Source organism: Mesitornis unicolor, unplaced genomic scaffold (genome assembly GCF_000695765.1).
Source record: "Mesitornis unicolor isolate BGI_N332 unplaced genomic scaffold, ASM69576v1 scaffold35267, whole genome shotgun sequence".
NCBI classification, from domain to species: domain Eukaryota; kingdom Metazoa; phylum Chordata; class Aves; order Mesitornithiformes; family Mesitornithidae; genus Mesitornis; species Mesitornis unicolor.
Window position 1 is genome coordinate 24256 of NW_010197842.1, and position 25890 is coordinate 50145.

Below are 25890 nucleotides of genomic sequence, written 5' to 3' on the forward strand. Positions count from 1 at the left end.
GCAGACTGGAACTTCTTCAGTTACCCTCGCGTGTCTGTGCTCTGGGTTATTTTCCCTGTTCACAGAGATCAAATATGTATGTATGTGAAACTTCCAAATTAACAGGCTCATTGCTAGAAATGTTTTGTGAGACCAGTCCCCTTCCTGGTTGCTGAGATTTACCAGAAGTACAGCAAAACCTGGGCAAAAGATAAGTATGGAAGGAGATGCCGCTGTTATCAGAGGCAGTTACGGCAGACAAATCCTTGCTGTGCCTGTGAGCATGTGTTCAGGATCCCTGTGCTGGCGGCAGGGGCACCACACCAGCGCTGGATGCAGTGACATGCTGGAATATGCCTTTTCATCATTATTTGAGTAAGGTACGGCCCCTTTCTGCCATGTATTCTGAAGGTTGCTTTGATTTCAAAGTTGCCAACTTAGACAGAAGACCCAGAACAATAAGTGTGTTGAGGGTAGGAGTGATTTGGTGAGATTATACTCTGATATTATTCCCCCCCGCCTTGTGATGGAGAATATAAACATTCATTGTTTTTTGTGTGAAGCGCCTTTTAGTACCAGCAGCCCAGCAATGGGGGATAAAGAAAGCAGATGCATCCCATGTCTTTTAACTGCTTTTGTTTTTCTGGTTGCTGTAAAGGAGGCTTGTAATTTTTTTTATATTTTTTTTCCAAGCAGCCAGTGCTCCGCAGGGCTTGATCAAAGCTCATAAATGATGAATTGAAGGAATGCCCAGCGGAGAACAGAACGCCCTCCTTGTGCTCTGCTGTGTGTGCTGAGAACACCATTGTTTCTTCCTGTACCTTTTCCATCCTGGAGCTCAGGGCCAGAGAGAAAAGGGCTTTGTTCCCTGCCTGCCAGCCAGACAATGCCAGCGTCTTGTTCTACCTCTGCTCTCAGCACCTGACCAGCCCCAGCGCTGTGGGTTTTGGCAAGCCCAGCGCAGTTGTCCTTGAGCTACAGCTTTACTAAGAAAACAAATGGCATCACGACCTCCTTCCTCCAAATCCTGGCCTGGCTGCTTCATGGCAGTGGCCGTGTGTGTGTCTGTGCTTGCCGTTTCGTTTGGGGCACCCAGGGAAAGCGGGCGACCTCTCCTGCACTCCGGGTTGAGGGATGCAGCTTCACCTGACTTCCAGTGCACAAGGACACCGATGTTTGCAGTTGAATGTGCTGGCCTGTGCTCTCCTGCTTCCGCAGGTGCCTGCTTTGCTCTGGGGGAGGCTCTGCCCATGGAGGAAGGCAAAGCACGCTTGGTTTCCCCTTCGCCAGCCCAGCAGCAGCTGCAGCTGTCCTCCTGCCCCCTTCTGCTGTCCTTCCTCTGGCACCCAGCGCCTCCAAGCTCGCCGTCTCCAGCACGTTTGTCTGGATGACACCGTGCACAGCTGCTGGTGGTGTGGCAGAGGGGAACGGAGGCCCAGGCAGACCTAGTTTTTCCAGCTTCCTTGTAATTCCCACAGCATCTCTGGCTGTGCAGTCTTCTGATGCAAAACTCTGCGCAGGAGTTCTCTCTTTCTCTTGGTTTTTCGGGAGGCTAATAGCAGGAACAAGTGCTTTGCAAGTGAGCAGCAGGGAGAGCAGATAGCATGGGCTGGGGCGGAGAAGAGGCTGGCAAGGGCAGGTTTGGAGAGGTGCTTGAGTGAAGACCGTAAGAGCTCAGACCGTCTCTTCCCTCTTCCTAGCCCTGCATGAGAGCCAGAGTCCAGGCAGAGCCACAGGCATTTCTGGATGAGGCAGAGAGCAGCAGCTTCACCATCTGCCACCGCTCTTGTTGGGAAGAGCTGTGTCTCTCCTGCAGCTTTGCACCCAGGCTGGTGGTGTCTGCAGTCACCAGAGGCATTCCAGCAAAGCAGTGTGTCAGCTTCCCACTGTGGTGGAGGTGCAAGTCACCCTTGCAGTGCTGACTTGTCGGGTTCCTGGCACCAGCGTGGAGTCCTGTACTTCAAGTGCAGGCTTCAGTCAAGGACACCTGTGCTACTGCTGCCTGGGCATGCACCAAAATCCAGCATCAGCGCCTCTTCCCTTCCCATCTACTGCTGGACCTGGCTGCTTTATGAACAGCCCTGATGTTACACTTTATCTGAGGGGAAGAGCTCTGTGGTGGGTTTCAGAGGAGCCATGCTGAGGCTTGGTGACACCCCACAGCAGAGGCCAAAGATGCCCATGACACAGAGGCAGTGCTGGCTCCTGACTGGTGTGGCAGATGATGTCTTGTCGTGAGAGCTCACCTGGCAGCTTTCCCTGGCCTCTGCTTTCCTCAAGCTGAGCTGTCTTTGCTTCAGGTTTATTTTTCCCTGAGGTTTGTTTCTAGGCTTGCCTTAATTACACCAGTTGGTGGTAACTTCTGTGAAATTGTGGCAGTACAAATACTGTGGCCCTATTACCTCAGAGTGTTAACTCGGCTGCACCTCGTCCAGACTTCACCCCCTCCCAAGCTCCCTGTGCTGGATGGCAGAAGTGCAAACAGCTTTAACCAGAACAATGTAGCATTGCCTGGGTAAAGAATGTGATTTACTTGCTTATGTGTGGCATGTGAACACCAGGGCCAGAGGACACTGCTTGAGTCCTTTCCTTCTTTCTTTTTTCCTTTCCCATTAGAGATGCCTGAGCCACTTGCTAGCACTTTTGTTTGCGGGTGAGGAGGAGAATTCGTGGGTTGACAAGAGGAGGTGGGAGCGAGATCTTTGGTACCCAGGAGTCTGAAACTGAAAAAGCCAACAATCTAGGAAAGCTTTGTAAACGAGTTTAAAATTAGTCTGACCTAGTGCTTTTATATTGCTGGAATTTAATTCATCTGACCCTAAAGCTTTTGGTCTGACTCAGAGCAAGAGTTCCCAGGCTGTGGTCAGTGGAAGTCCATGGTGCGAAGCCCTCCCATGTGGCCATGGGTCTGTATCAAACAGCGGGACGTACGTGCTCTCTGCCTCCTTCTACTTGTGAAAGCTTGAAGAAACTCAGTCTGAAAAGCCAGGGACGCCTCACAAATTTCTGCTGTCTTTATGTCTGTATTGGTGTGTGGCTTGTGTCTGGAGCCTGGTCTCCCTCAAACTGGGATACTGCTGTGTTTAAAAGCTGTTCAGAGCTTTTCATTTTTCAGGCATGATTGTAACTGTTTCTCTTCTGTTCCTGTTTGCAGGTTGTGCAGCTTGACATTAAAGAAACTGGTAGTCTTAAAGGAATTGGATAAGGAGCTTATTTCTGGGGTCATTGCTGTCAAAATGCAGGTAATTGCTGCTCAGTTTTAAGAATTAAATGTGTTGCTTGGATAAAAATACTGGCAGATACCTAAACTGAGCTTCACCTCCACGTGAGGGTTCATTGCAGCCATGGGCTTCTTCTCGAGTACATCAGGGCATTCTGGATGTGTGGAGAAATTCTTCTTATCCTTTCCCTAACCCCTCCCAGTGCTCCTACTGAATTTCACTGTTGTAAGTGAAGAATATTGTTCCTGAGGGCTCAGCATGAGCTTATCTGTATGTAAAAATGCTCTTTACAGATAATATGCTGTCACCTCTTCTTCCCGAGTTGTCACTAAATCTAGGCCTGGATCTCTATTTAACATGCCTCAGCTCACTTTAGAGCTGAACATCTTGGTAACTTGGTCCTGGTTTGGGGGTTCTGGAGGCTGGGCCCTCCTCTCCTGATGGGCAGCTCTGCTATCAGGAACCCAGCTGATTCTGTATCCAGATGCTTGTCAGTGGATTTGTTTCCATAAAATACAGCTGTCATCTTAGGTAAATAACCTACTTTACAGCATACATTTGTGCCATTTAATTAGGTGCCTACATGTAGGTCACACTGCCTGGAGGCAGGCTAGGAAGGAAGGGGACTCTATGCCACAGTGCGTCACAGCATCGTTTGGCTCACGTGCTCCCACCACTGCAAATGCTGAAGTACTTAATGAGTGAAAGCCTAGCAGACCTATAAGTAGAAAAATATCATTAACCATGTGGAAAAGCAGCTGCTTGTCAAATAAACAGCCAGGAAAACCCCTGCAGAGCTGGTTGTGTCAAAACACACACAATCTAGCGTGGAAACTGAAATTGGGAAGTCTCTATAGTGCAAGGGCATGCAGCTGAGGATGTCATCAGCTTCTTTCATCTCTGAGCAGTCCAGCTGGGGTGCAAATGTGCCCCTCTGTGTTCGAGGGGGTTCACGCACCCACAGCAGGGAGCAAAAGGGTAGGGAATCATTTCACACACCTGGTCTCATGGGAACCTCAAAAGAGGCATGGCTGTGGGTTCCCAGGCCGTCAGATACTGCTTATTGGAAATGAAAGCTTTCCATATGTTTTTACTCCAAGGAGGTGGATACATCACTGAAAGGGTCTGAGGCTTGTCGGTGAATGATCTTTGTGTAGAGCATGTCAGGCTTGGGTTGAAGAATTCTGTAGCTTTTACTAGAGCAAAATGTTCTTTTCCTGTCCAAGTTACTGCTGACTGCTTACACTTTTTATGGGTGAAAAGGTTGGAAATACTGCCCCAGACCTCCAAGTCCAAAAGGAGTTTTAATGTGTGGGGCTTTCTTGTCTGTTTTGGGTACCTGTTGTGATCTGTCTTGCTACTGGACCTGAGCACTTACTTTGTAGTCCTTCCAGCACCAGGACAGATCTCTGAAGAACTGGAAGGCAGAAGGATTTGCCCTGTTTGGGGTGCTCGTCTGCCAAGTCCCAGGCTGCAGCTCGCATCCCCAGGGCATGGCCATCCTTCTTTTGCCTTTGATCTATCTGTCCAGTTGACCTAGAGGTGACAGTGACTGGAATGAGTGCTGTCCCAGAGGATGCCTCACCTTGAGTGTCCCTTGTGCTGGATCAGCACCCATATTTGTTTCTGACGTGCTGTTTAACGGTGGGTCAGTAGCACTGCAGCTCTCTCAGGCACAGGCAGATTCGAAGCACTGTTATTGAAAGTCCCTTTATAGCTTGCAGGTTATGATGATGATGCTGACAAGCTCTTTCAGAGATGCTTAATTTGCCAGCACTCAGGTTTCTGACATGGCTCTTGTTTGAGGCTGGTGATACTGGATCATCAAATACGTGATCTCTGTCAAATGACTCACTGCCTTTGTATGGGGAATTGCGAGACAGGTGTCAGGCCCTGGAGTCCTTCCAGAGGGGGTGACTGAATTCAGACCTAATGAGAGCATCTTACCTGCATTTCCCATGTCTCCTTGCAGCCTCCTGAACAGCGATGTTCAAAGAGTTGTCAACTCTGTTTCCTGAGCTGTTGCTCTGTTTATCTGCTGCGGTCTTCTAAAAGCAGCTATATTTGATCTTTCATTAGATTTCGAGTTGCGTAACAAGTAAAGCGAGGTTGCTGTTACTAGGAGCTTTGCACCAGTGGAGCAGATGCCGCTGTTGCCAGTGGCGAGGTTAGCTGTGCTTTACTTGCAGGCATGCTGCTTTTCCTTCGGGGAGCCCTTCAGTTTCTCGCCCTGGCTTGCTGTCTGTCTTCTGATCCACTGGAGCTGAGGCACCTCAGCTTTTCCACAGAGGAGCCCATGCTGTGCTGTGCAGGAGCTGAGACACTGCTGCAAATCACAGCATTCTTTTGGATGCAGCTGGGAGGTGTTTACCTCCACCAGTCTGTCTCTAATTTCCCAGATGCTGCTTTTTTAAGAGCTACAGTTCTGTGCTGCTGAGAGATCAGCCTGTCTGGACAAAGCCAGATCTGCAGCCTCAGCAAAACATTGAGCCAGGGACCTCTGAAACTTGCCACTGTGTTTGAACAGTGCTGAAGGATTTGCTAGGCAGCAGTCTGTCATGCTTTCCTGCTAGTTTCCCCTGAAACATTCCCTGAAATGCAATGTTCATGCAGTAGATAGCTCAGTAACTCGGTAAGCATACAGCAGCCCAAACACAGTTGCCCTGTAATACTATCACGTATCCAGACTTCCCTGCAATGCTTAGTGGATTATTTCTTTTATAACCTCAACTACTCACGGTAGTTTAAACAGGTTAAAATCTCCGCTTTCCCCAGAGAGGGGTGTGTGCGCAAAAGGAAAAGCCCAGTCTGTCATGGCTAATGCTGGAGATTGAAGGGTGACGCTGCAGCCTCCGAACCCAGGAGATGATGAGCGTTGTACCTATTGGCTGAAGTAAAAATACGAGACTTCAACTTGAGGGGTGGGGGTTGACTCATAGCTTTTGAATGCTGGGGTTTAGCAGAACAAAAAGGTGCTTTGTTGCAGTTAGGGACAGTAAATATGCCCAATTGTTTATTAGTCAAATATCTCCCTTTCATCTCATTAATATTTCACGGAAGTGCAAGGTCAGACCCATCCGTTCATTTTCTCTATGGTAGTCCCTGACAGTGTTTCCTGGTTTTCAGTAACTAGGGCTGGGGTGGGATGTAAGGGCTGGCTTCTGGGGAATTCACCTGATGGACTTTGTTTCTGCCCAGGGCTCCAAGCGCATCCTGCGGTCACACGAGATTGTATTGCCCCCGAGTGGACATGTGGAGACCGAGCTCGCACTGACCTTCTCTCTGCAGGTAAGGTGGGATGTGGCCTTGGGGCATGTGTGCTTGCTGCTTTTCAGTGAGCAGAGGCGTGCTGTGGGTCTGAGGTGAAGATCCCTCTACTGCTGCCAGGGATGCTTGTTCTTAAGGCAGTCCCCGCCATTTCTGAAGAGCTCTTTTGGCTTGTCTCTGGGCAGTCAGCTGTGGGGAATTTGGGCAAAAATGGCCCAGATACTTCCAGGATCTGGGAAGGGGGAAGCCTACAAGGAAAGCTGCCATGTAAACCTTTAGAATTGTTCTTGAGGCTGACCCTGCATCGTGGAAGGCAGATCTCTGATCCTGACTTGTCTGGTGGGAACAGACAAGTTAGACACTGGCTGCTATTTGCCTGTCCTCAGTGCAACAACACAATTTGTTTGAATTGCTGCTCAGCATTGAGGGCCTGGAGCAGGGTGCAGGTTCACAGTGTCACTTCCTTGTGCATCCTGTGTTTGGAGCCCAGGAACATGAGGACTTTGCAGTCTGTCCTCTTCATGCTGTGGTAGGAACTGGAGCAGAGCAGGATGGCTCTTTTTTGCCTCTTGTTGCCTGCCTTCTGACTGGGCACTGGAGGGTGGCAGCCGTGGGGGTGGTATGGAGTATCAGACTGACTGGAGGCAGTAGTAGGAATGGGACAGGTGAGACTCGGAGTTGCCATGGGAGGCACAGTTTGGGGAAGCAGAAGCGGTATGCAGACAGTTACTCCTGGCTCTAGAGTCATAGGAATAGTAGGGAACAGTTGGCAACTGTGTTTTATTGGTTCCTCTTCTCAGACCATGCTGTCCTGGTGCGACCTCCTGAGAAGAGGAGTAAGGTAAATAGAGGCTGGCTCGCTGCAAGCAAGAGATGGGATCCTGCATGCCTAGAGCAGAGCCAGACAGAGACTCAGAAGCATTCGTATCTGGATTATCTGTGTTTTGAGACTATCAGTTAGATTTTGAAGTCAGGAGCTTGATCTGGTGAGGAGAAAGGCTCAAGTGATGATATGAGACAGACTGGTTGTTACTCTGAGGCCTGTGCAGACTCGAAGCAGATAAGATTTCATTGCAGACGGATGATAACCCTGCGGCTGCCCAGACAGGTACGCAGAGAGCTGATGCTTCTGGCTCTGTCCTGATGCAGCCCACAGGTTGCGTTAACTGCAGCATTGCATCTCCTCCTTTGTGAGCAGGAATAAGAGAGTCATGTGCCAGGAATATGTATGCTTGGGTCCAGGGGCTGCGGCTTTCCTGTGGTTGGGAGCAGAGGTGTAAGATAAGCCAGGTCTCCCTCTGCCAGTCCTGTGTCAGCAAGGAGCAAGTATTTCTGTAGATCTTTTGGGAATTAATTGGGAGTATGGATTTTTTTCCGGGACTTGGAGCAGTGGTGCAGCAGGATGCAGAGCATTGCCTTTAGCTCGATTTCCCCTGAAGGGGCTGGGAATTAAGCCAGAATAGGGGAGAGCAGTGTGTATGACACTAAGTCTTCAAAAGAGGTGAGCAAGCTTAATGCAGAGATGTGCTGCTGGTCTCTGACTACAGGAAGGGTTGTTGGTCTTGAATGCAGTAAGACCTGGGAAGCCTTCCTGAAATGGCACAGCAGAATTTTTGTGACAGCTTTTATTGTTCCTTAGTTGGACAATGGCTGGAAACTATTCCTAGATAACATCTGCAGCTTCAGCCAGATACAGCCTGAATTTAGTGCCTGGGATATATTTGAGACTGGTGATGGGCCACAAAGTAAAAGCATGTGGATGTCACAGCACAGGAAGGTCTCGGTGTCTTGCGGCAGCCAGGATCTCCATATGGCACTGTCAGCTCTTCAATCTGGATGCCTTGCTCCGTGCTAGCTGTCTGGGTTTGCAGCCCCTCGTATCTTCACAGTCACCACCTTCTCAGCTGCTGCTTCTGGGTGAGATTCTTGTCCTTTGCACAGAGTGTTTCCTTGTCAGAGCTGAGCTAGAAAGGTGATGGTGCAGGCTGGCATAATAGCAAGCAGCCACTGTGTCTGGCAGCCTCTGCTCAAACAGAAGGGAGGAGTTTCCTGATGCTGTGTTACAGCTGGGGTAAGACTGGAGTTAGTAGTGTGTCCGATCCTGTCTCACCTTGCTAGCTTAGACCTAGTCCAGTAGAATTCCTGGCAGGTGAGCTACCATCACCCTTACTGCTGAGACAGCTGCTTTTCTTGACCCTCTGTGGGTTTGAACAGATCAAGTGAAATTCCCCAGGTATTCCAAGCACACATCGCAGCTCTCCAGAGCACTAAATTCCTGTGTTTAATCTATTAAACCTTTCTGGATGGCAGCAGTTACATCACTGGGGCTTCAGAAAGAATGTCTTGCCCTGACTCTTGCTATTCTGGTGTGTGCGATGGCCCCCTCTTCTCACCCCTCAGAGGTGCCTTGCAGTGTTTGGTGCTTCCTTGAAAAGTCTTTGTTTTCAAATGTTTTGGGTCAAACTTTTCCTCTCCAGTCTCTGCCATGGACTGACAATTACTGAACAGTTTTGGTCTAAACTGTTCTGTAGAGTTGAGAAGCCATGGCTGGTGTTAAAAATAGCTTGTCTGTTCTGTGAAAATGGCTCGGCTTTTCTTCTTGAGGCCCTTGCTTTCAACTGAGGAGCTGAGTGGCCTGGGTATCTCTGTACCTTTCTTTTACCATCTCTGTGAATGCTCCTCAGTGGTGGCCAGGCAGCACACCTTTGAAAAACAGAAACTTCCACATGTATGGACTTGAACCATCCAGTTTAATCACTGAAAACTTGTACACATTGAAATCAAGCTGGCCTGGGACCAAGTGTGACTTTGAGCTTTAGTTGCAGGCTTGTACTTAAGCAGCCTTGGTGTGGCCCAAATGCCCTGAGCTGAGGGCAAGAAGTGCCTCTCCTCTGCTGCCCTTCCAACACATGGAAGGGCCCTAGAGGTGGGCCCTAGATTTGAACGCAAAAGGTGCCTCTGGCTTTTTGAGCCCCTCTTGTCCCTTCCCCTAAATGACTTTCTTCCATCCTTTTTTAGGGATGTTGCACATCTGTAAAGTCACAGGCTCATCTGTGTCTGGATGCAGGTGTGTTTCGAGGATGTCTTTTAATTACGTGGGCTGCTGTTCCTCTCTTTGCAGGGCTGCTTCCTTGTGCAGTGCACAATAGATCTCGCCTTTGCAGAGCCATCAGTTAATTGGTATTCTGCGTGTTTCTGTGCCCTCTGCTCCCAGCTCTCTGTGTAGCAGTCGGCCTTGCTCTGGACTGCAGATTAATATCTCAGGGTTTCTGGTGGCTCTCAGCACTTGTATTTATCAAACATTTTGATAGGCTGGAAGTTATTTTCACAGTGTCCCAAGGAAAAAGAAGATGCAGGTCTTTCCTGTGAGAGAAGTGTCCTTCACTTGGGAATGTGATCCCTGCAATTAGGTTCTTATGTCTGCGGACTACTTAGTGCTGTGTTTTTTGTGTATTTGGAGTCTGCGTCCCATTCACCTCTCTTCTCAAGATGAAACTTGGCTACCTGGTCAGGTGGCTGCTGTATCTTTTATTGAAGACTGTTCTTCCATTGCACAACTTCTTCAAGCTCTGCTGAGCTGGGCCCTGGGCATTCTCAGTGCTCTGGTGAGCATCTTGGCAGAAAGCAGGGCCTGACAGAGGAGCAGGGCAAGGTGAGATGGCATGGCTAGCCCTACTCTATTTCTGCTTGACTTCAGAGCCTCTCTGTTCTTGGAGAGTTTTTGGGTAATATATAAACAAGCTGTTTTCTTGTATGGAACATGTCTTAGAAGGGTTTATGTCTTTGCAATATAGCCTGGCATTTTTCTTGACTTAAGTACTTAAAATGCAGCCACTTTGAGCAATAGAAGTTTGACTGTGTTGGTGCTGGAAAACATTGGCAGTTGCAAGAGCCGCGTACCCGAAGGAGACGACGTGGTCCTGGAGAGAATCATTGCGTGACTGTGTAGGTCTCCGTGCTTTAGCAAAAGAGGCATCAGCAAATCCTTGGCCTCTTCATAGCTGTGCCTCTCTCTGCTTGCCATTCAGAGCACCACAGGCTCTTCAACGTGTGCAGCAGAGGGTCGAACACTGAGAAGTGTCGTGTGCCGGAGGGAAGGCTGTGTCCTGCTGAGAGTGCGGGGTCCACGGCTGTCCCTGCCGCTGCTCGCTGTTTGCACAGGGGCAGCACCTCTGGGGCTCCAGTTCTGGACAGCCTCATTTAGCTGCTAGAAAAAGCATCTACTGGAAGCTGCTCATTGCTCTGGAACCAGACTTGGGGTCATCCCTTCCCAAACTGAACAGCTCCTCTGTGCCCCCAGATTGGATTTTCAGTGTGCTTGGCTGTGGAAGTAAAAGCCAAAAGCTGAGCTGTTTGGGCAAAGATGAAGGCTTCCTTGGAGTAACGAAGGATTGTCTGCTGAGGGCAAGTTAGCTGTGAGTACTCCTAAAAACCCTGGGTTAGTCCCTAGGAGAGGAGTTTACTTGTGAAGCAGGCACCTTGGGAGATAAAGTTGAGAGATGCAGTAAACTTTTCCATTTTGTTTCCAACCACAGTACCCTCACTTCTTGAAGAGAGAAGGCAACAAGCTTCAGATCATGCTGCAGCGGCGGAAGCGGTACAAGAATCGAACCATTTTAGGCTACAAAACTCTGGCTGTGGGGTCTATCAACATGGCTGAGGTGAGCAGCATTTGACACGATCTCTGTTTACAAAAGTGAATGTTTTCCCTTTTCTCTTTGCTTTAAACCCAGTGTTGTCACTTTTCTCATGGAGAACTACCTGGTGGGATTTCATAGAGTTGTCCTAATAAGTGTAACCAGTACTCACAGGGCAATATTTTAAACAGATTTTACTACTAAGTAATAATATTTTACATCTTCTAGATAGTATCTTGAGGTCTAAAGGCTTCATGAGGGTGATTACCTTGTGAGGGTTTGTTGTTGTTGGGGGGGGGGGGGGGTTTAGGTGGTTTAAAGTTAGTGGGTAAAGGTCATTTTACCTTAATACAATGCTGTCTCCTTTTCATTCAAGACACTTGGGTGTAAGTTTAAAACTAATAAATATTATTTTGTATCATGTTTCCTGGAAGGAACAGCAGAAGTTGCAGTGTATGCAGTTGAACTAATGCATGCATTTGTCTCAGCTTGGTCTTAGATGTAAGATGTTTTGTTGTTTCATGTGTACAGAGTGAACACTTGGGCAGGCCTTCCTGCTGTCGTGGTTTAGGGCTGAGCTGGCCGCTAAATCCTGGACAGACGCTCTCTGTTAACCCCTCTCCCTTCCCCAGAAGGGAAGAGAAAAGAGAATAAGGGAGAGAGACTTTATGGGTTGGAAAATAAAACTAACAGATTTAATAAAACAATAATACTAATACTACAGGATAATAATGTAAATGGGAAAATAACAAAATATTTCCAGATATGTACAAATATACACAAAACCAATATAAAATCCTCCCCCAATGACGAATACATCACCAGAGGCTCTGCGGAGCCGGGCACTGGAAAAGTCCCAGTCTGGACTCAGCAGCAGGTGGGAGCAGGATGCACGAACAGACGAATCAAGATCAGAGGCAGACGAACCAGCAGGGTTCTGCTCAGACCTCGGCCATTGTAGGATTGAGACGGACAGAAGGGTCCGAGATGGAAGGGCTCCAAGATGGAAGAAGGGTCGAGACCCTCATGATCCCTTGGCTTTACAGCGAGCATGACGTATGTGGGATGGAATACCTCGTTGGTCAGTTTTGGGTCTGCTCCACACCCCCATAGGCGCAGACATGGCACCCATGGTGAGGCAATGGCCTTGAGTTTATCGCTGTAGCAGCACATTCTGGAAAAACATGCTGCTAGTTTACAGCAAGTTCAGCCACTTAAAAGAGACTGGGCTGAAAAGTAAAATCACTAAATAGAAAATTAGTTCTATTTAGCTCAAACCAGCACACAAGCCTAAGAAATGTTCAAGTTAAAGCAAGGTTTGCTGTGCTTCTCCTGAGCGTTATGAGAGCTCAGGATCAAGTAGTTTCTCTCATTTTGCTTGAAATAGCCTTTGCAATTCTTATTTCATGGCTGTTGCTAACTTAGGTGGAGTTCTATTCATGAGTGAGAGGTAAATGATAAAATTTTTAGATTTACATCTGAAAATTAATGCTGGAGTCAAGTATGGATAAATTATTCACTAAGGCTTTCTGAATAGCTTAGCTCCATGCTTCATTATTTCATGCCCTGTTTAATCTCTGCTGTTTCTGAGTATTTGGAGATGGGCTTGGCAGTAGCAAGTTCATCTTAACACCAGTATTTTTCATCAGACTGCATTCTGTTAACAAATCATTTCCATCTGAAGTAAGCTAAGCTAGTGTTATGCTGTGGTGAGTTATTACTGTATTAATTCATTATAAAGACTACTTCTTGTGTGCGAGTTCAACTTCCCTTAGACTTCCACTAAATGGTGAACTCCCCAGTTGAATTGGCCAAATTCTGATTTGCGGTGGTGTAGCTAATATTCCTCCTGTGCTGTGTTTGCTTTGTTTAAGGTCTAGAAATTAAATATTGCTGTAAGGCAGAAAACATACGGGCTCATTAATTAGACTCATCAGTGAACTTCTAAGTGTTGGGCATTTGCTGCTGCTGCATGTGGTTTTTCTTATGTCATTTTGTAATGTCAGCTGACTGAGGTTAGAAGGTCAAAACTTTTCAGAGGTTCACAGTGTTAGGAAATTGTTGCTCTCCAGCTCATCTGGACTATTTCTGAAATTGAAGACTTCAGTAAAACAACTTTTACAAGCCCCCACCTCTCCCCTTTGCAGTTTATAGTACAATAACCCCTAAACAGCACTGACACATTTCTTAAAATTAAAAAAGGTAATTAAAAAAAAAGTTCTTTTAGCTGTTGAAACAAAGTAATGAATTGAAATTGTGAGTCTGAGCAGAGTTTAAGAGCAGAGGGCATATGTTCCTCATCAGCTCAGGTCTTTTTAAAGCCACGTGAGGAGCTGACAAAGCAGTGTGGTGTGTATTGGAAAGCTGAGGTTTAGGCATGGGGAAATCCTTTCTGACTCCAGTGGGGCAAGAGGAGAACAGAAATGTTAGGTTCAGGGGAAAGCTGTGTGAGCAGTGAGTGGCAGAGGAAGGAGAAACCCACACTGAGATGTCCCACTGCCTCCACCGTTGCCTTGTTTCTCATGACCCACTGCTCCATTACCCTGGGGTGGCAGCTCCTCTGAGATTCAGGTGCCGGCTCTCTGGAGCAGGAGTTTCTGCTTTAGGAAGCACTTTGCATCTGTATCTCACCAAGAATTTTTGCCTTTACTGGCTCTTCTGCTGGGCTTTAACACAAAGTTAAGTTCCTCAATTAGGTGTTCAGAAGGTTGGTAACTTGATAATTGAAATCAGTACTGTGCTGTGGAATCAAATACATAGTAATGAGGTAGTCAAGTGTTTTGTTTCAAGGATGAGCTAATCAACTGTCAAGCTTGGAATGCTTTTTCTTGCCTTCCACCACTTCCATTAGCAGTCAAATAAAATCTCAACTAGCATTGTGTATTGCCAGCAAGTGGCGCCTGCAGTTGCAGGTTGTTGGCTTGCTTCAGTGCTTGGAAATGTGGAGTAACTCTATTAACATAAATTACTGTTGTAGTATGCAAATAATGCAAGTTTAAATACTTATAATGCAGATTTGTACTGCTTAATTTCTGTTTCAGGTCATGCAGCACCCAACAGAAGGTGGCCAGGTTCTGAGCCTTTTCAGCAACATCAAAGAGGCTGCAGTGAAGGTAGCAGAAATCTGGATCTTCTCTTTGTCAAGTCAGCCAATTGACCACGAAGACAGCACTATGCAGGCCAGCCAGAAAATCAAGTCTACAGGTAAGAGTACAGCCACATGCTCTGAGGACCTGTGTCTTCCTGAACTAGCTGGAGTTAAACCTCACCTGTCTTAGATGCTTCCTGAGACAAATGAGAACTGGTTTCCACAAGTTGCTGTGTCTATAATTGATTAATGCAAAGAAAACTCACTTTGCAGACTTGTTGCTGTGCAAGCAGGGAGTGTGACAGGAGTTGGGGATTGAGTTGTCAAAGCTTCTCCTGCACATCACAGCAGGCCTGAACCCTCCAGCAAGGGTTAGCTATGTTCTTGCCAACGCTCCTCTGGTATTGCTGGTGGGTGTGTTGAGAACCTGTAGCTTCTCACCTGGCTAACAGTGTTGTGTTCAGGAGATTCACATTTAAGCTACTCTTCCAACTTCTTTTTCCATTGGGTATTCTATAGTAAATCTCCTTAACTTAGATGAGACCTGTGAACCTGCAGCATGTTTTGCTGTGGAATATGGCCTGGTTTAATGACTATAAATCCATTATATTGTGCACTGTATAGGGAAGTCATTGGTTTTCTACTCGTGATGATCTTTTTGTGTGGTTCCAGACTTCTGCTCACTGCTCAAGAGTGTCCTGTTGAAGGTAGTGCACGCAGCTGCCTGGGTGTTGTTGCCTGAGGCCGGGCTGCTCACTTGAAGTGTCAGTAAAGGATTAAGACTCTGGCATGTCTGATTTTCTACTTTAAGCTAGTTATGCCCATGTTAGGGGAAAAAGTAATTTCCCTTGTGGAGAAACCTCTATACTTGTTGCTGTCTACCAGGTGGTTCTTCCAAGGGTAAAAGGGGGCGGTGTTTCAAGGCACTTTATCTGTGTGCTGGTTCTTCCTTCCTTTTAGATGTGTTTCTCTTTGTTCCTTACCTCAAGGTGGTTCCTATCTTACTGGTTCTAGCGCCTAGCAGGCATCTCCTTGCGTGCCTCTTTTCTTGATTTTTGACTCTTAGTTGGCCTTCTCTGTTCCTGAGATGAGACTGTCCCCTCGCCTTAAAGGAGTTTCACAGGATCTCTCCCCTCTTTCCTTCCCTTTCAGACAACTATTCCGAGGAAGAGTACGAGAGCTTCTCTTCTGAGCAGGAGGCCAGTGATGATGCCGTACAGGGCCAGGTACTGTTTAGGGCATGACTTCTCCCTGCGAGAGCTTCATTAGAGCCTGTACACTCTCAGCTCGTGCTTGAAACTAAAAGCCTATTTCTTTAGCTAAGCCATAGCAGCACGAGGCTGTCACCAAGTGTTTAGTTGCAGTGGCAGAAGACCTGCACAGTAACTCGTTTCTTCTACCATGCTGTGATTTATCTGCTCACGTGTTTGGACTTGAGCTCCCTTTAAGTGCTAAAACATTAGCATCCTTGTGTGTTTCTCTGCTTAATGGTCAAGGCATCAGTTGATTGGTTCTGTAATGCTGTTCGGATTCCAAGAGCCCAACTAGATCCCTAGCTGCAATTAAAGTGCCAGTGGGGTCTGAGTCAGTCTTTAGTCTTTAATACCTTCTGCAAAATAGGTCACCTGGCTAGATGTGAGATGCTTTTGAGTTTGGGTCTTACTTGCCTGCAGACTCTGGCATCACCTGCCATCCACCTCTTGGAGGGTACTGAAAGTGGAACCCACCTAAATGTGGGGCTGTGGCTATCCTTTTTCCTTGAATGTAGAACTAGGGCTGTTTTGCTTCTCCAAACTCTTATTTCTTTCTCACTTTCTTTTTCACTCTGCCATCATAACTGCAAGGTAAATGATGTAAGCCTGGAAGACAGAGCAGCAGGTTCATCTTCATAGAGGGAACATTTTTAGCACTTAAATGCTCATGTGTCCCCAAGTCACAAAGGTAACACAGGAATCCTCTTTCTGTTCAGGATTTGGATGATGATGAGTACGAGCTGGGGAAACCCAAGAAGCAGCGGAGATCGATAGTAAGAACGACGTCCATAACCAGGGTCGGTGGAAATTAGTTTTACTAACACTGATGGGGCTTGGCCAGGATGTGCAGTGCATGTGGCTTATGGGAGCAGCAGTACTGGATGTGCTGTCCCAGCAGAGAGCTTGAGGGCATGGTCACAGCATGTGAAGAGCTGCCAGGAGCAGCCACTTCAGGGGGTTGGGCTGTCCACAGTGTGTGTGTGTGTGTGTGTGCTGTCTTGAGTGTCCTTTGGCTGTGAAGTTAAGGAGCTCCTAAAATCATGTAAGTGTGTGGAATTCACCACCATGAAGAAGCCAGTGCAGGATTCCTGCCTGTGTAAGTCCTGAAAGTAGCTTTAAGTGAAGGGAAGCTCTTCTGTTTGTGCTCTGCATGGGAGAGGCCAGTGGGGAAGGTATCAGAACAAAATGACGTCGCTCGGTCAGGGGCTGGAGCTCGGCAGATAAACCTGAGGTGGTGCATGTGGTGTTGAGGCAAGAGAAGTAGCTGGATATTGAAGGCTTTGGCCAGTCGCATGCAGCTGTCCACCTGCTCACAGCAAGCATGCGTACGCCTGCAAGGCTGCACTTCTGTGTGGAGCAGCGACCTGTGCTTGATCATGCCATCATGCAGCTTCTGCTTGCACAAGTGTTTGTGTCTGTGATGACAGTAACTCAAAAGCACCAGGATGGGCTAGGTTTTCTTTTTTGGCCTTGGAACTCTTAAGTTTGGAGATGATTGTATCTCCTGTGAGGCTATTTCTGAAATCCGTATTGTGATCAAGTCTGAAATAAATATTGTTTGACCTGAATCTGCCACTAAAAAGACCCTCTGTATGAGACCAGGAGCATGCTAGTTCTTATCCTTGGTGCCCTTAGTATTGTTTTCAGGTGTCAATGATTGGCCATAACAAAATATACCACTTGGTTATTAAATGATCGACTTCCTCTTAGAAAGAATAATGTCTTTCTAGCCCTGCCCACTAAACTGATACTGAATCTCCATTGTGTGGGGCTGGTGCAAAACTGGTTTTGGTGCTGTCAGTTAACATTGGTCCAGCTCCAAACCCAACAGCTCTCCTGTCTGCTGACAGTCAAACCATTCAGGCCAGCGAACACCTTAGCTGCTGCATGCTGTGTGTCCTCCCTCTGCAGACTGCTGTGCTGGTCCGTGGTCTGTGTGGTGGACAGTTTTGCTCAGCATTCTCAGCCAGAGGACAACTCTCACTATTGCGAGAGCATCTTGGCCTCACACATGCATTAGGGACAGAAATAGGGCAGTTTTTGGAGAGTCCTATTTGAGGCCTGGTGGGTTTATTTCTCCTAAACTTCAACTGTCTAGAAGATGGTTGCAGCTCACAGGATATTATATGAGTTCAGAGGTAAAGGGCTAGGTTTGGAGGCGTGGGGCAGTGGGAAGTGTCTGAGGCCAGAGTGGGACCACAGGCAGTTGAACTTGCAAGAAGAGATCATGTGAGATACAGCAGAGCCAGCAGATGAGCAACTTTCTTCACCTAAGAGTGGCCTGGTGCCAGCCGTTTTCACCTTCCTTTCCTCCTGACCTGGGGTTGCTGCCTCAAATGCTCTGTACCTGTGCTCATGCCTGGGCCCTTCTCATCTTCCTTTTCTCCAGAGTGTGTGTATAAGGTTGGTCAGTGACAGACAGAAGAACTGGGCAGCTTATAGGAAATCTCTGCTGTTTGGTGCTGCAAAAGAGAGAGAGCTCTTGGGGGCAAGTAAACACAAAAGTAGTGCAGCAGTTTGGCTTGTGTTGTTGTGGACTTAGTGCCTGCTGTGCCCAGAATCTGGGGCTATCGGACTTGGAAAGCATTTTTCTGATAGGTGAGTGCTAAGGACAAGCCCCACAACTCTTGTGCTGTGCTGCTAGTCAAATAAATGAGCCTGCCAGGATGAACTGCAAGCTCCTGGAAAAACAGTGTTTTGTTGGTAGAAAGCACATTTGTACTCTGGGTCAGTGGGTAGATGCCTGTGTTGGCTCACCCTTGATAAGAATCAGAAAAGTTAACTATCAAGTGTTTGCCAGAAATTTATCAAAGAGGTACAAACAGGAGGTGATCTGGCAGATAAAAGAATTCATAATCCACTGTGTCCAACCAAGAGTGATGTTCCATCCATCAGGGCCAGAATGTTTACAATGCTTGGGCGAGTGAGACTGAGTTTGTTGTAATGCAAGAGAGAAAGTATCAATGTCTGGAAAAGCTGATTCCAACATGAGAACAGCAGAGACTGGGTTTGTGGTGTCAGGAGTTTTGATTTCGAAGCAGCAGCTAGAGCACCACTGTCAGATGTGTCTGGGCTTCTTGCAGGCTGGGAGAAAACAGTTCACCTCCCCTTTACTTACATATAAGTGTCTTTGACTTGCAGCAACAAAACTTCAAACAGAAGGTTGTGGCGTTGCTGAAGAGGTTTAAAGTGTCTGACGAGGTAAGTAATTTGTTCTGTTAGCCTTCCTAACCGCTTGGTGCACCTTGCTTTAGTCTTCATGAATACTCCTGTGTTTCCCCTTAGTTCCCTTCATTTTGTTTTCAAGTCTGCAGTGGATGTGACCTTTCCTTATGCCCTGGCCTTGCATGGAGGCTTGAAGGCCAACTTTAAAATGTCATCAAACATTTTCTAGATTGAATTTTATCAAAACCAGATTCTGGCAACGACGTGTATCCATTAGTTTTGCAGACTGCTTTGAATTTATCTTTGACCCTTTCAAAGGCAACCAGTCTACTGTGTATGTTGCTTGCGAAGCTAAATCCCAGCCTGTTTGATCATCTTGACTGTAACAGCCAGGCAAGACATGCAGAACTTGCTTAGGGAATGCAGATCCACAGGGCAGTCAGCTGTCTGGTCAGAGCTGAAAATGAAAGAGATCCAGAACCCAGGAAGCCTGTGTAACATTAGGTACCTAATATAAAAGCAGTTAACATTTCAACTGGCTGACCACGTGCTGATTTTGTGGCTTGTGGGAAAGAGCGAGTAACTCCTCATGCTTCCAAACAGTCCTGTTAGCTTTGCTGTTCTTCCCAAGTTAGCTCAGCAGGGTCAGCACCCATAGCTGAGGTCTCAGCCAGCTGAGCTGCTGCTTTTCTGGAGCTGCCTTTCAAAAAGCAAGCTCTGAACTGTGCACAGCTGCCTGCTTGCTCTGGTGCATGTGTGAACCCGTGGAAATTGTGTGAGCTATCTGTTCTCTTTGGCTTTGTGTGTGGATGGCAGCTGATCCTTGTCCGGGTTCCAGGCGCCTCTTGTGGACATTTTTGTAATTGCTACCTGTTTGGCTGTCAAATCAGGAGGTGTCACAGGAACTTTTTCAGTAAAACCCGAGACAAGTTACACTGCTGGGAGTGCTGCATTTCTGTACTTGTTCTAAGAACACTGGAACTCCTTTAGGAGCCTTTTTAAAGTGTCGTTTATAGAAAGGGGTTGAATAATGAATGTAATTATAGTTAATAGCTTGTTTGTAGGTGCTTAGTGCAGTAGGTAACTTCTGCTTAGCCAGACTCGAGCCAAAACAAGCACTTCTCGTATACTTAATGTTTCTGTTGGATATAGTATCCTTGCACTAGAAACAGAATCTTACTCCCCAGACTGGTGTGCTGCAGTCCTCGAGGGAGCTCAGGTGATGTGGGATCGGTCTGGCTCCTAGCAGAGTCAGCAGTGCGTGCTTTTGTGCTGCGTGTAGGTTCTGGATTCAGAGCAGGACCCAGCGGAGCATGTTCCAGAGGTGGAGGAGGACTTGGACCTTCTGTATGACACACTGGATATAGAGAACCCCAGTGACAGCGGGCCAGAAATGGAGGATGATGACAGTGTCTTGAGCACTCCGAAGCCGAAGTTAAAGTAAGTGCGGGGCAGCTGAGGCATTTAGAGCTTGACCCAATATATTGCCAGTTGGTAGGCCCTACCTTGATGGGATTTAAAAGTGTAAGTGTTGCAGTAAGCAGCTGCTTTGGAAGAAGCCAAAATGTTGTACTGTACACACTGAGAGCTCATGTCCTGATTGCTGGAGCTGAGGAGCTACCAGCTGTGGGATGTGCTGGAATATCGCTGGAATGAGAACTTGTTGTGTCTGTTTGGTCCTGGGGAGACACTTTGTGGTTTGTGGTGTCCCAGTTCTCGTGTTTGAATCTTGAAAGGGATGTGATAAATGCTGATGCTTGTAGGCAGTTTTTCCTGCAACAAAAAAAATCAGTTCCTTAAATTGTAACTGAGTCTTGTAGCCTGGTGTGATGAGCTCCATTTTTACACAGAAGCCTGATCTGATTGTATGTGCTACCTTATCTTATTAAGCAAATGTGTAATTGTATCCTTGGGCTGGCAGCCAAATCCAGATGCAAGCTGGAAATAAAACACCTATTAGCACCAAGACTTGCTTACCCGCAGGAGCCAGAGTATCAGTGAGGGGCAGTAACTCTGCTTGCTGTCTTTCAGTCAGGAGCTAGACCCTGTCTGGAACGGCATGTAGCTCAATTGACATTTGCAAAGCTTAAACAAGAATTGCAGTGTGAAACTCTGCACCTGGTGCTTGGGGTGGTGAGGACACAACTACTTGTTTGACAGGAATGTGCATTCTGTTCTGCTGTGGGAAAATGCTGGACCCACGTGTCCACTCTGGATTTCGTGGAAACAAAAGCTGCTGTTTGGTGTGTAGTGTGAGACTGTGCAAGTTCCTAGTAAGAGCTTTATAAATACAGTGTGCTGTGTGGCAGGTGATGTGATGGATTTGTTAGATGGAGTTTGGTTGGTCAGTGTCAGGGCTAGACAGGGGTCACTGGACTTTCTGGCTTCTCTTGCTGTCCTGGAGACCTATCACTTCTTTCAAAATTGCCCAATAAATTTACTGGAACCACTGGGGAGCAGTAAGACATCCTGGGAACAATCATGTTGCTTTGCTGTAAATGTGATGCACTTTTTCTGTTGGTGTTATTGATAGTAAGAAACTGTTTTTGCTCTCCTTATTCAGACCTTACTTTGAAGGACTGTCACACTCCAGCTCTCAAACAGAAATTGGTAGCATCCACAGTATCAGGAGCCAGAGAGAGCCGTCAAGTCCTGTAAGTGGTGTTTCAAGAAGGTTATCTATCTGCAGGTAATTTAGCAGCCTCAAGGACTCCTCTACCCATCTACATTCCCTTTGAAATTAAAGTGCTCTGGCTATATGGTGTTGACCTGCTGTTTGGCCTTGATACCTGCACTGTTTCTATTTGCATGTGTAAATTAAATCACCTCTGACCTCCTGCAGAGACTTAAATGGAGAGATATGACTCTTCTGCTAAGAAAAAATGTTTGGGGTTTTTAAATTGTTTTGTTTGTTTAGTTGGGCTGGGGTTTGGGGAGGGTTTGTTGTTTGGGTTTTGGTTTTTAAGCAAATACAGAATTAACTCAAGGGGACATCTTCAGGTTATGTACTGAATACTTGCTAATGATATGAATAACTCCAGATTCTCATGTACTTGTGATAACTTTCCTGGGAGTTTTAGGGACTCCTTGGCACTGTTTGGAGGAAGCTTTACCTTACTGTTGTTGTGATACCTTTCATGGTGGCTGGGAGTGAGTGCTGAGGGGCAGCTCACCCTTTTTTTCATCCCCTAATGGATGGGTGTATAAGGTGCAGAGAATATTAGCCCTGTTCCAGGGCACTTCCTTGCCTCTACGGTGTACTGTGCATCAAGTGCTGCTTTGTCACATCCCACACTAGTGTGTTCAGTCCAGTGTGACCAGGAAGCACTCCTAGTCACACTACAGAGCTGTGCAGTGTTTAAACAGAGAAGTGTCTTTTGAACAGCCTGATCCAGAGCACGTGACTGAAAACTGTGCTGGTGCCGTACCTCCTAATGACTTTTCTCCTCTCAAGCAGGTAGAAGTGCCTGAAAAGACAAAAAGTCTTGGAGCCAAACATGCAGGCGACAGTATTTCTGACACTGTCTGTTACGTAAGTTGAAAATGCTCTTGTTAACATTCCTCCTGGCAATTTGGGTGTCAGCTGTGAACTGCATCCTATGGCACGTGTCTGTCCATCCATATAGTTGCATATGCAACACAACTTAAGTAGGTAACATTAGCTGCAGTGAAGATAATGCTAAGCTCTTCTCCTGACCTTGGTTGTTGGAGGTTCTTATCTTTCAGCCTTTTGAAACTGAAATGCTTTATGAGCCCTTGTGTTTAAACAGCTTTTCTCTTGGTTTGATGAAGGCTGTCCCAAAGTATGCTACAGAGCATGTGTATCATCCTGAAAAGTATTCTCAGGGCTGTTCCATTTTATCAGACAGAAGTGTTACTTCAGGCTGAATTGGCAGAAATCAAACTGGTCCTGGGGTAAAAATCTCGAAGCTCAAGTTGCTCTACTGATGACCCACAGTTTGTACTGTTTCTCCTGTTTGTCTTTCTCTGCTAGTTTACTTGGGTAAGCTGAGTTCGTCTGTGTTGCATTAGGAGGTGTGTTCCTGGCTTTGAGCTGGAAGAGTGCCTATTCCAAATAGAGCATCCAAGCTCCTTTCCTACCTCCAGCTCTCTTGTGAGGTGGAGATAGGAACTTTTAGCCCCAGAAGCATTGGCTTCTCCCTTTTGGGAATAAATAGTGCGTCTGGAAGAGGCAGGCTGAATGTGCCCCAGCCACAGCCAAGCTGGGCTATCTCCTGTCAGCTCTGGTGGTAGTGAGACAGAGGGAAGGGTTTGTTCCTGATGACTTGATTCCCTGTGTTTTTGCAGGAGTCAAACCAGCAAGCTGAGGTCCAGGAAACTGAAGTTCCCACACCAGATGTGTTTGTCGAGAAGCTCCCACCCAGCGGGAAGATCACTAAGACTGAGTCCCTCATTATCCCATCCACCAGGTAGAGCAGTGACACAGTGTTATGGCTGCTCAGGAAGTCATGGACAGCCTGCTAGCTTTTCTTCAGGATGGGCTTAAGCCATTGACTACAAGGAGACCTTTCTTGTGTTCAGGCATTCAAGTGATGGGTCTTTAGCACTTGATAAATGAATACTCAGAACCCTGAAGGGCAACACTGCTCTGAGGTTACTCCTGTCTCCTGTGTTCTACCTGCTCTGTGTCCAAGGAAGTCTTTATAAAACTCTAGAGCTGCTTGCTCAAAGATACTGTTGCTAAGTCAAGGTCTGATGCAGGTTTTGGTTGTCAAGTCTAACTTATGTCCCGTTAAACCTTCCCAAACACGGTAGTGAATGTGGGCTTCAATAGCTCCACCATATAATTTCTCTGGTTATTTGCAAGCAAATTGATGTTCTTTTGAAGAGGTATTTCTGTGCTGCTTTTGGGTGTGTGACTGCAGTTTGCATGACTGGATCCTATTATGCTGGTGTAGCAGTAGCGGGGTGATGGTGTGGGTCTTAGCATGGGATGTGAAAGCCTGCCTGGGACTCTGGGAACACACTGTGTAGCTGAACTGCATGCTCTGCATTATCAGAAGCAGAATTAGCAGGTGTTAAGCTAGCTCAGATCTACGTGTACGATTCCCCAGTGCCTCCACTCACATTAAGGTTGCCAGACTGGGTGAGGTGGAATTTGGGGGATGGATCTCACTCAGATGTGGGCCAGCTCTGGAACACAAGCACATCTCTCCAGTAGGTCTGAAGGGAAGCAGACGGGACGTCGAGGAAGGAGCACGTCTCTGAAGGAGAGGCAGCCAGTGAGGCCGCAGAACGAGAGAGCAAACAGTCTGGACAATGAACGCTCTCCAGACACCAGGCACCACTTACAGGTGTGAAAAAGATTGCTGTCTCTCCAGCCACTTGTAGATTTTCCCTTTCTCCAACTGTCTCCTGTGGTCCCTTTCCTTCTCGCCCCAGGGCCATCCCTGCTGGAAGGGTACTGGGCCCTACAGCTCCAGAAAGGAGGGAATTTATCTTTTGACTGATATTGTATCTTCCATCCAGTCTGCTAGGTTTTTCCAGCTTATTGCTTTGCCAGCCAGCCATGAACTGAAAACATGGGAACAGATTGTTATGATGAGAAATGAGTAGGAATATATTGAGGAATTACTCCTGTGAAATAAGGCAGACTGCTAGGAATTGCAAAAGGAGATGGGCTTGTGCAGAGCATCTGTGCCATGCTTTTGTTAGCTGCAGGACTTGGTTAATTCCCTCCTTGAAGGAGATTGTTGCTGGCTTCTATGAATCCAAAATTCCACAGACTACTGTTAGTTGATACAAAATGAGGTAAGGAAAAGCACATGATGGAATAAGTAATGGCCAGCAAAACCAAGGTGGCTAATAGAGCAGCCTGCAGAATATTGCAGTGCTGAAGAAGCTGATAAGTGTCAGTCCCAACAGCCACTGCGGCTACTGGCCTGCCTTTGCTCATGGAGTGACTGAGCCATGCACAGCCACCTATCAAGAATGCAAGAGCTGGAGCTGCTGGCTTGAGGATTAGAGCTGACATCTCCTACTGTTTTCTTCTTTGTCTTTATTTCCAGATCCCCAGGAAAACAGTCTATGACCAACTAAATCACATCCTGGTTTCTGATGACCAGCTGCCAGAAAACATTATTCTTGTCAATACTTCTGATTGGCAAGGCCAGGTAAAGACAGGAGACGTTACCTGAAGCAAAGTTCTCCTTCGCTGTTCCTCCTTAGGAAATGGACAGGCTTTGAGCTCTACCACTAACCAAGTAGGTTCTGCTGCTTGGTTGGAAGAGCAGTGGTGGTACATGGGGCTGGCAGCATACTGAGGGTTCAGTGCTTGCAGATTGGATTTAGTTTCACCGTGGATCTTGTGAGACTTTGCCACCTGAGTTCCCGGAAGTTTTTACTTTGCTAAGAAATGCCATTCCTTCTGGTTAGCATCACACTGGGAACGGCCAGACCCTTGCACTCAAGAACCTGGGACACAGGAAGCAAGGAGAACTGACCTGTGGTTTAGGCTGTGATTTCTGGGCCCAGGTAATGATCACAGGAGAAACTATTTCAGATCTGGTCTATTGCCTTGCACGCTTGTGATTTATGATTGCAGATACGTCACCTCATCTTTCTGAGCGAGTTATGTTGAGAACCTTTAGCAGTGGTTTCTTATGCTGGCAACATGGGATGGTTTGTTATGGGTTTGGGTGGGAGTTTGGAATAAATGTGTCAAATCCTTTCAAAACCTTAGTCTGAGAAAGTAATGAAATATATATGGAAGAAACGTGGTAAATGTGTACTTGTGACTGTTGCCTGTAGAATTTGTACCAGAGTTGTGGAGTTATGTCAGCTGGTTTGTCTGCTTCTGGAAGACCTGTCTTCTCAGTGTCTGAAATCAAAAATACCAGCTGAGCTACTGGTTCCAGGTTCTTTATACTTGGAAGATGGAGAAAAACCTTCTAGAGATGGATAGGAAGCATTTTAGGTTTTCTCCCAGTAGTTTTAACAGTATCAGAGGAGGTGAAGATGGCATTGGTTGGGGTGTACGGATTAGTGCTGCTGAGTTTGAAAGCATGAGATAATTGCTGAGTCTCATCAGTGGTGTGTCAATGTATACCCAAGGTGTGTGCCACTTGTTTTCTGTTAGCTACATGGAGGGGAAACAGTCTGTCACGAGGAATGTGTATTGGTAGCACCCTTCCTTTTTTAGTGCTCAAGGGTAGGCAGAACATTGCATTTGTTTAAGTCCTTTTGAACTCAGAGATGTGCAGGTGAATGGAGAGCATCTGCTTTTACCTAGTGCTGTCTGCTAGGTGTCTGCTGCCTTG

At 46.9% G+C, this 25890-nt stretch overlaps 1 protein-coding gene across 1 annotated transcript in view; it reads left to right on the plus strand.

Moving 5' to 3' along the window:
* Positions 1-3133: 3133 nt before the first annotated feature.
* PACS2 (phosphofurin acidic cluster sorting protein 2) overlaps positions 3134-25890 on the plus strand; it is a gene marked incomplete at its 5' end in the record, with an annotated part of 49363 nt that continues 26606 nt past the window's right edge. Inside the window, 13 exons of the mRNA XM_010188929.1 lie at positions 3134-3221; positions 6399-6488; positions 11003-11128; positions 14146-14308; positions 15345-15418; positions 16162-16218; positions 18587-18646; positions 19893-20050; positions 21174-21264; positions 22068-22142; positions 22919-23040; positions 23793-23925; positions 24640-24744. Of these exons, the coding sequence (XP_010187231.1) occupies positions 3134-3221; positions 6399-6488; positions 11003-11128; positions 14146-14308; positions 15345-15418; positions 16162-16218; positions 18587-18646; positions 19893-20050; positions 21174-21264; positions 22068-22142; positions 22919-23040; positions 23793-23925; positions 24640-24744 (1342 nt within the window). The remainder of the gene's footprint in view (positions 3222-6398; positions 6489-11002; positions 11129-14145; positions 14309-15344; positions 15419-16161; positions 16219-18586; positions 18647-19892; positions 20051-21173; positions 21265-22067; positions 22143-22918; positions 23041-23792; positions 23926-24639; positions 24745-25890) is intronic.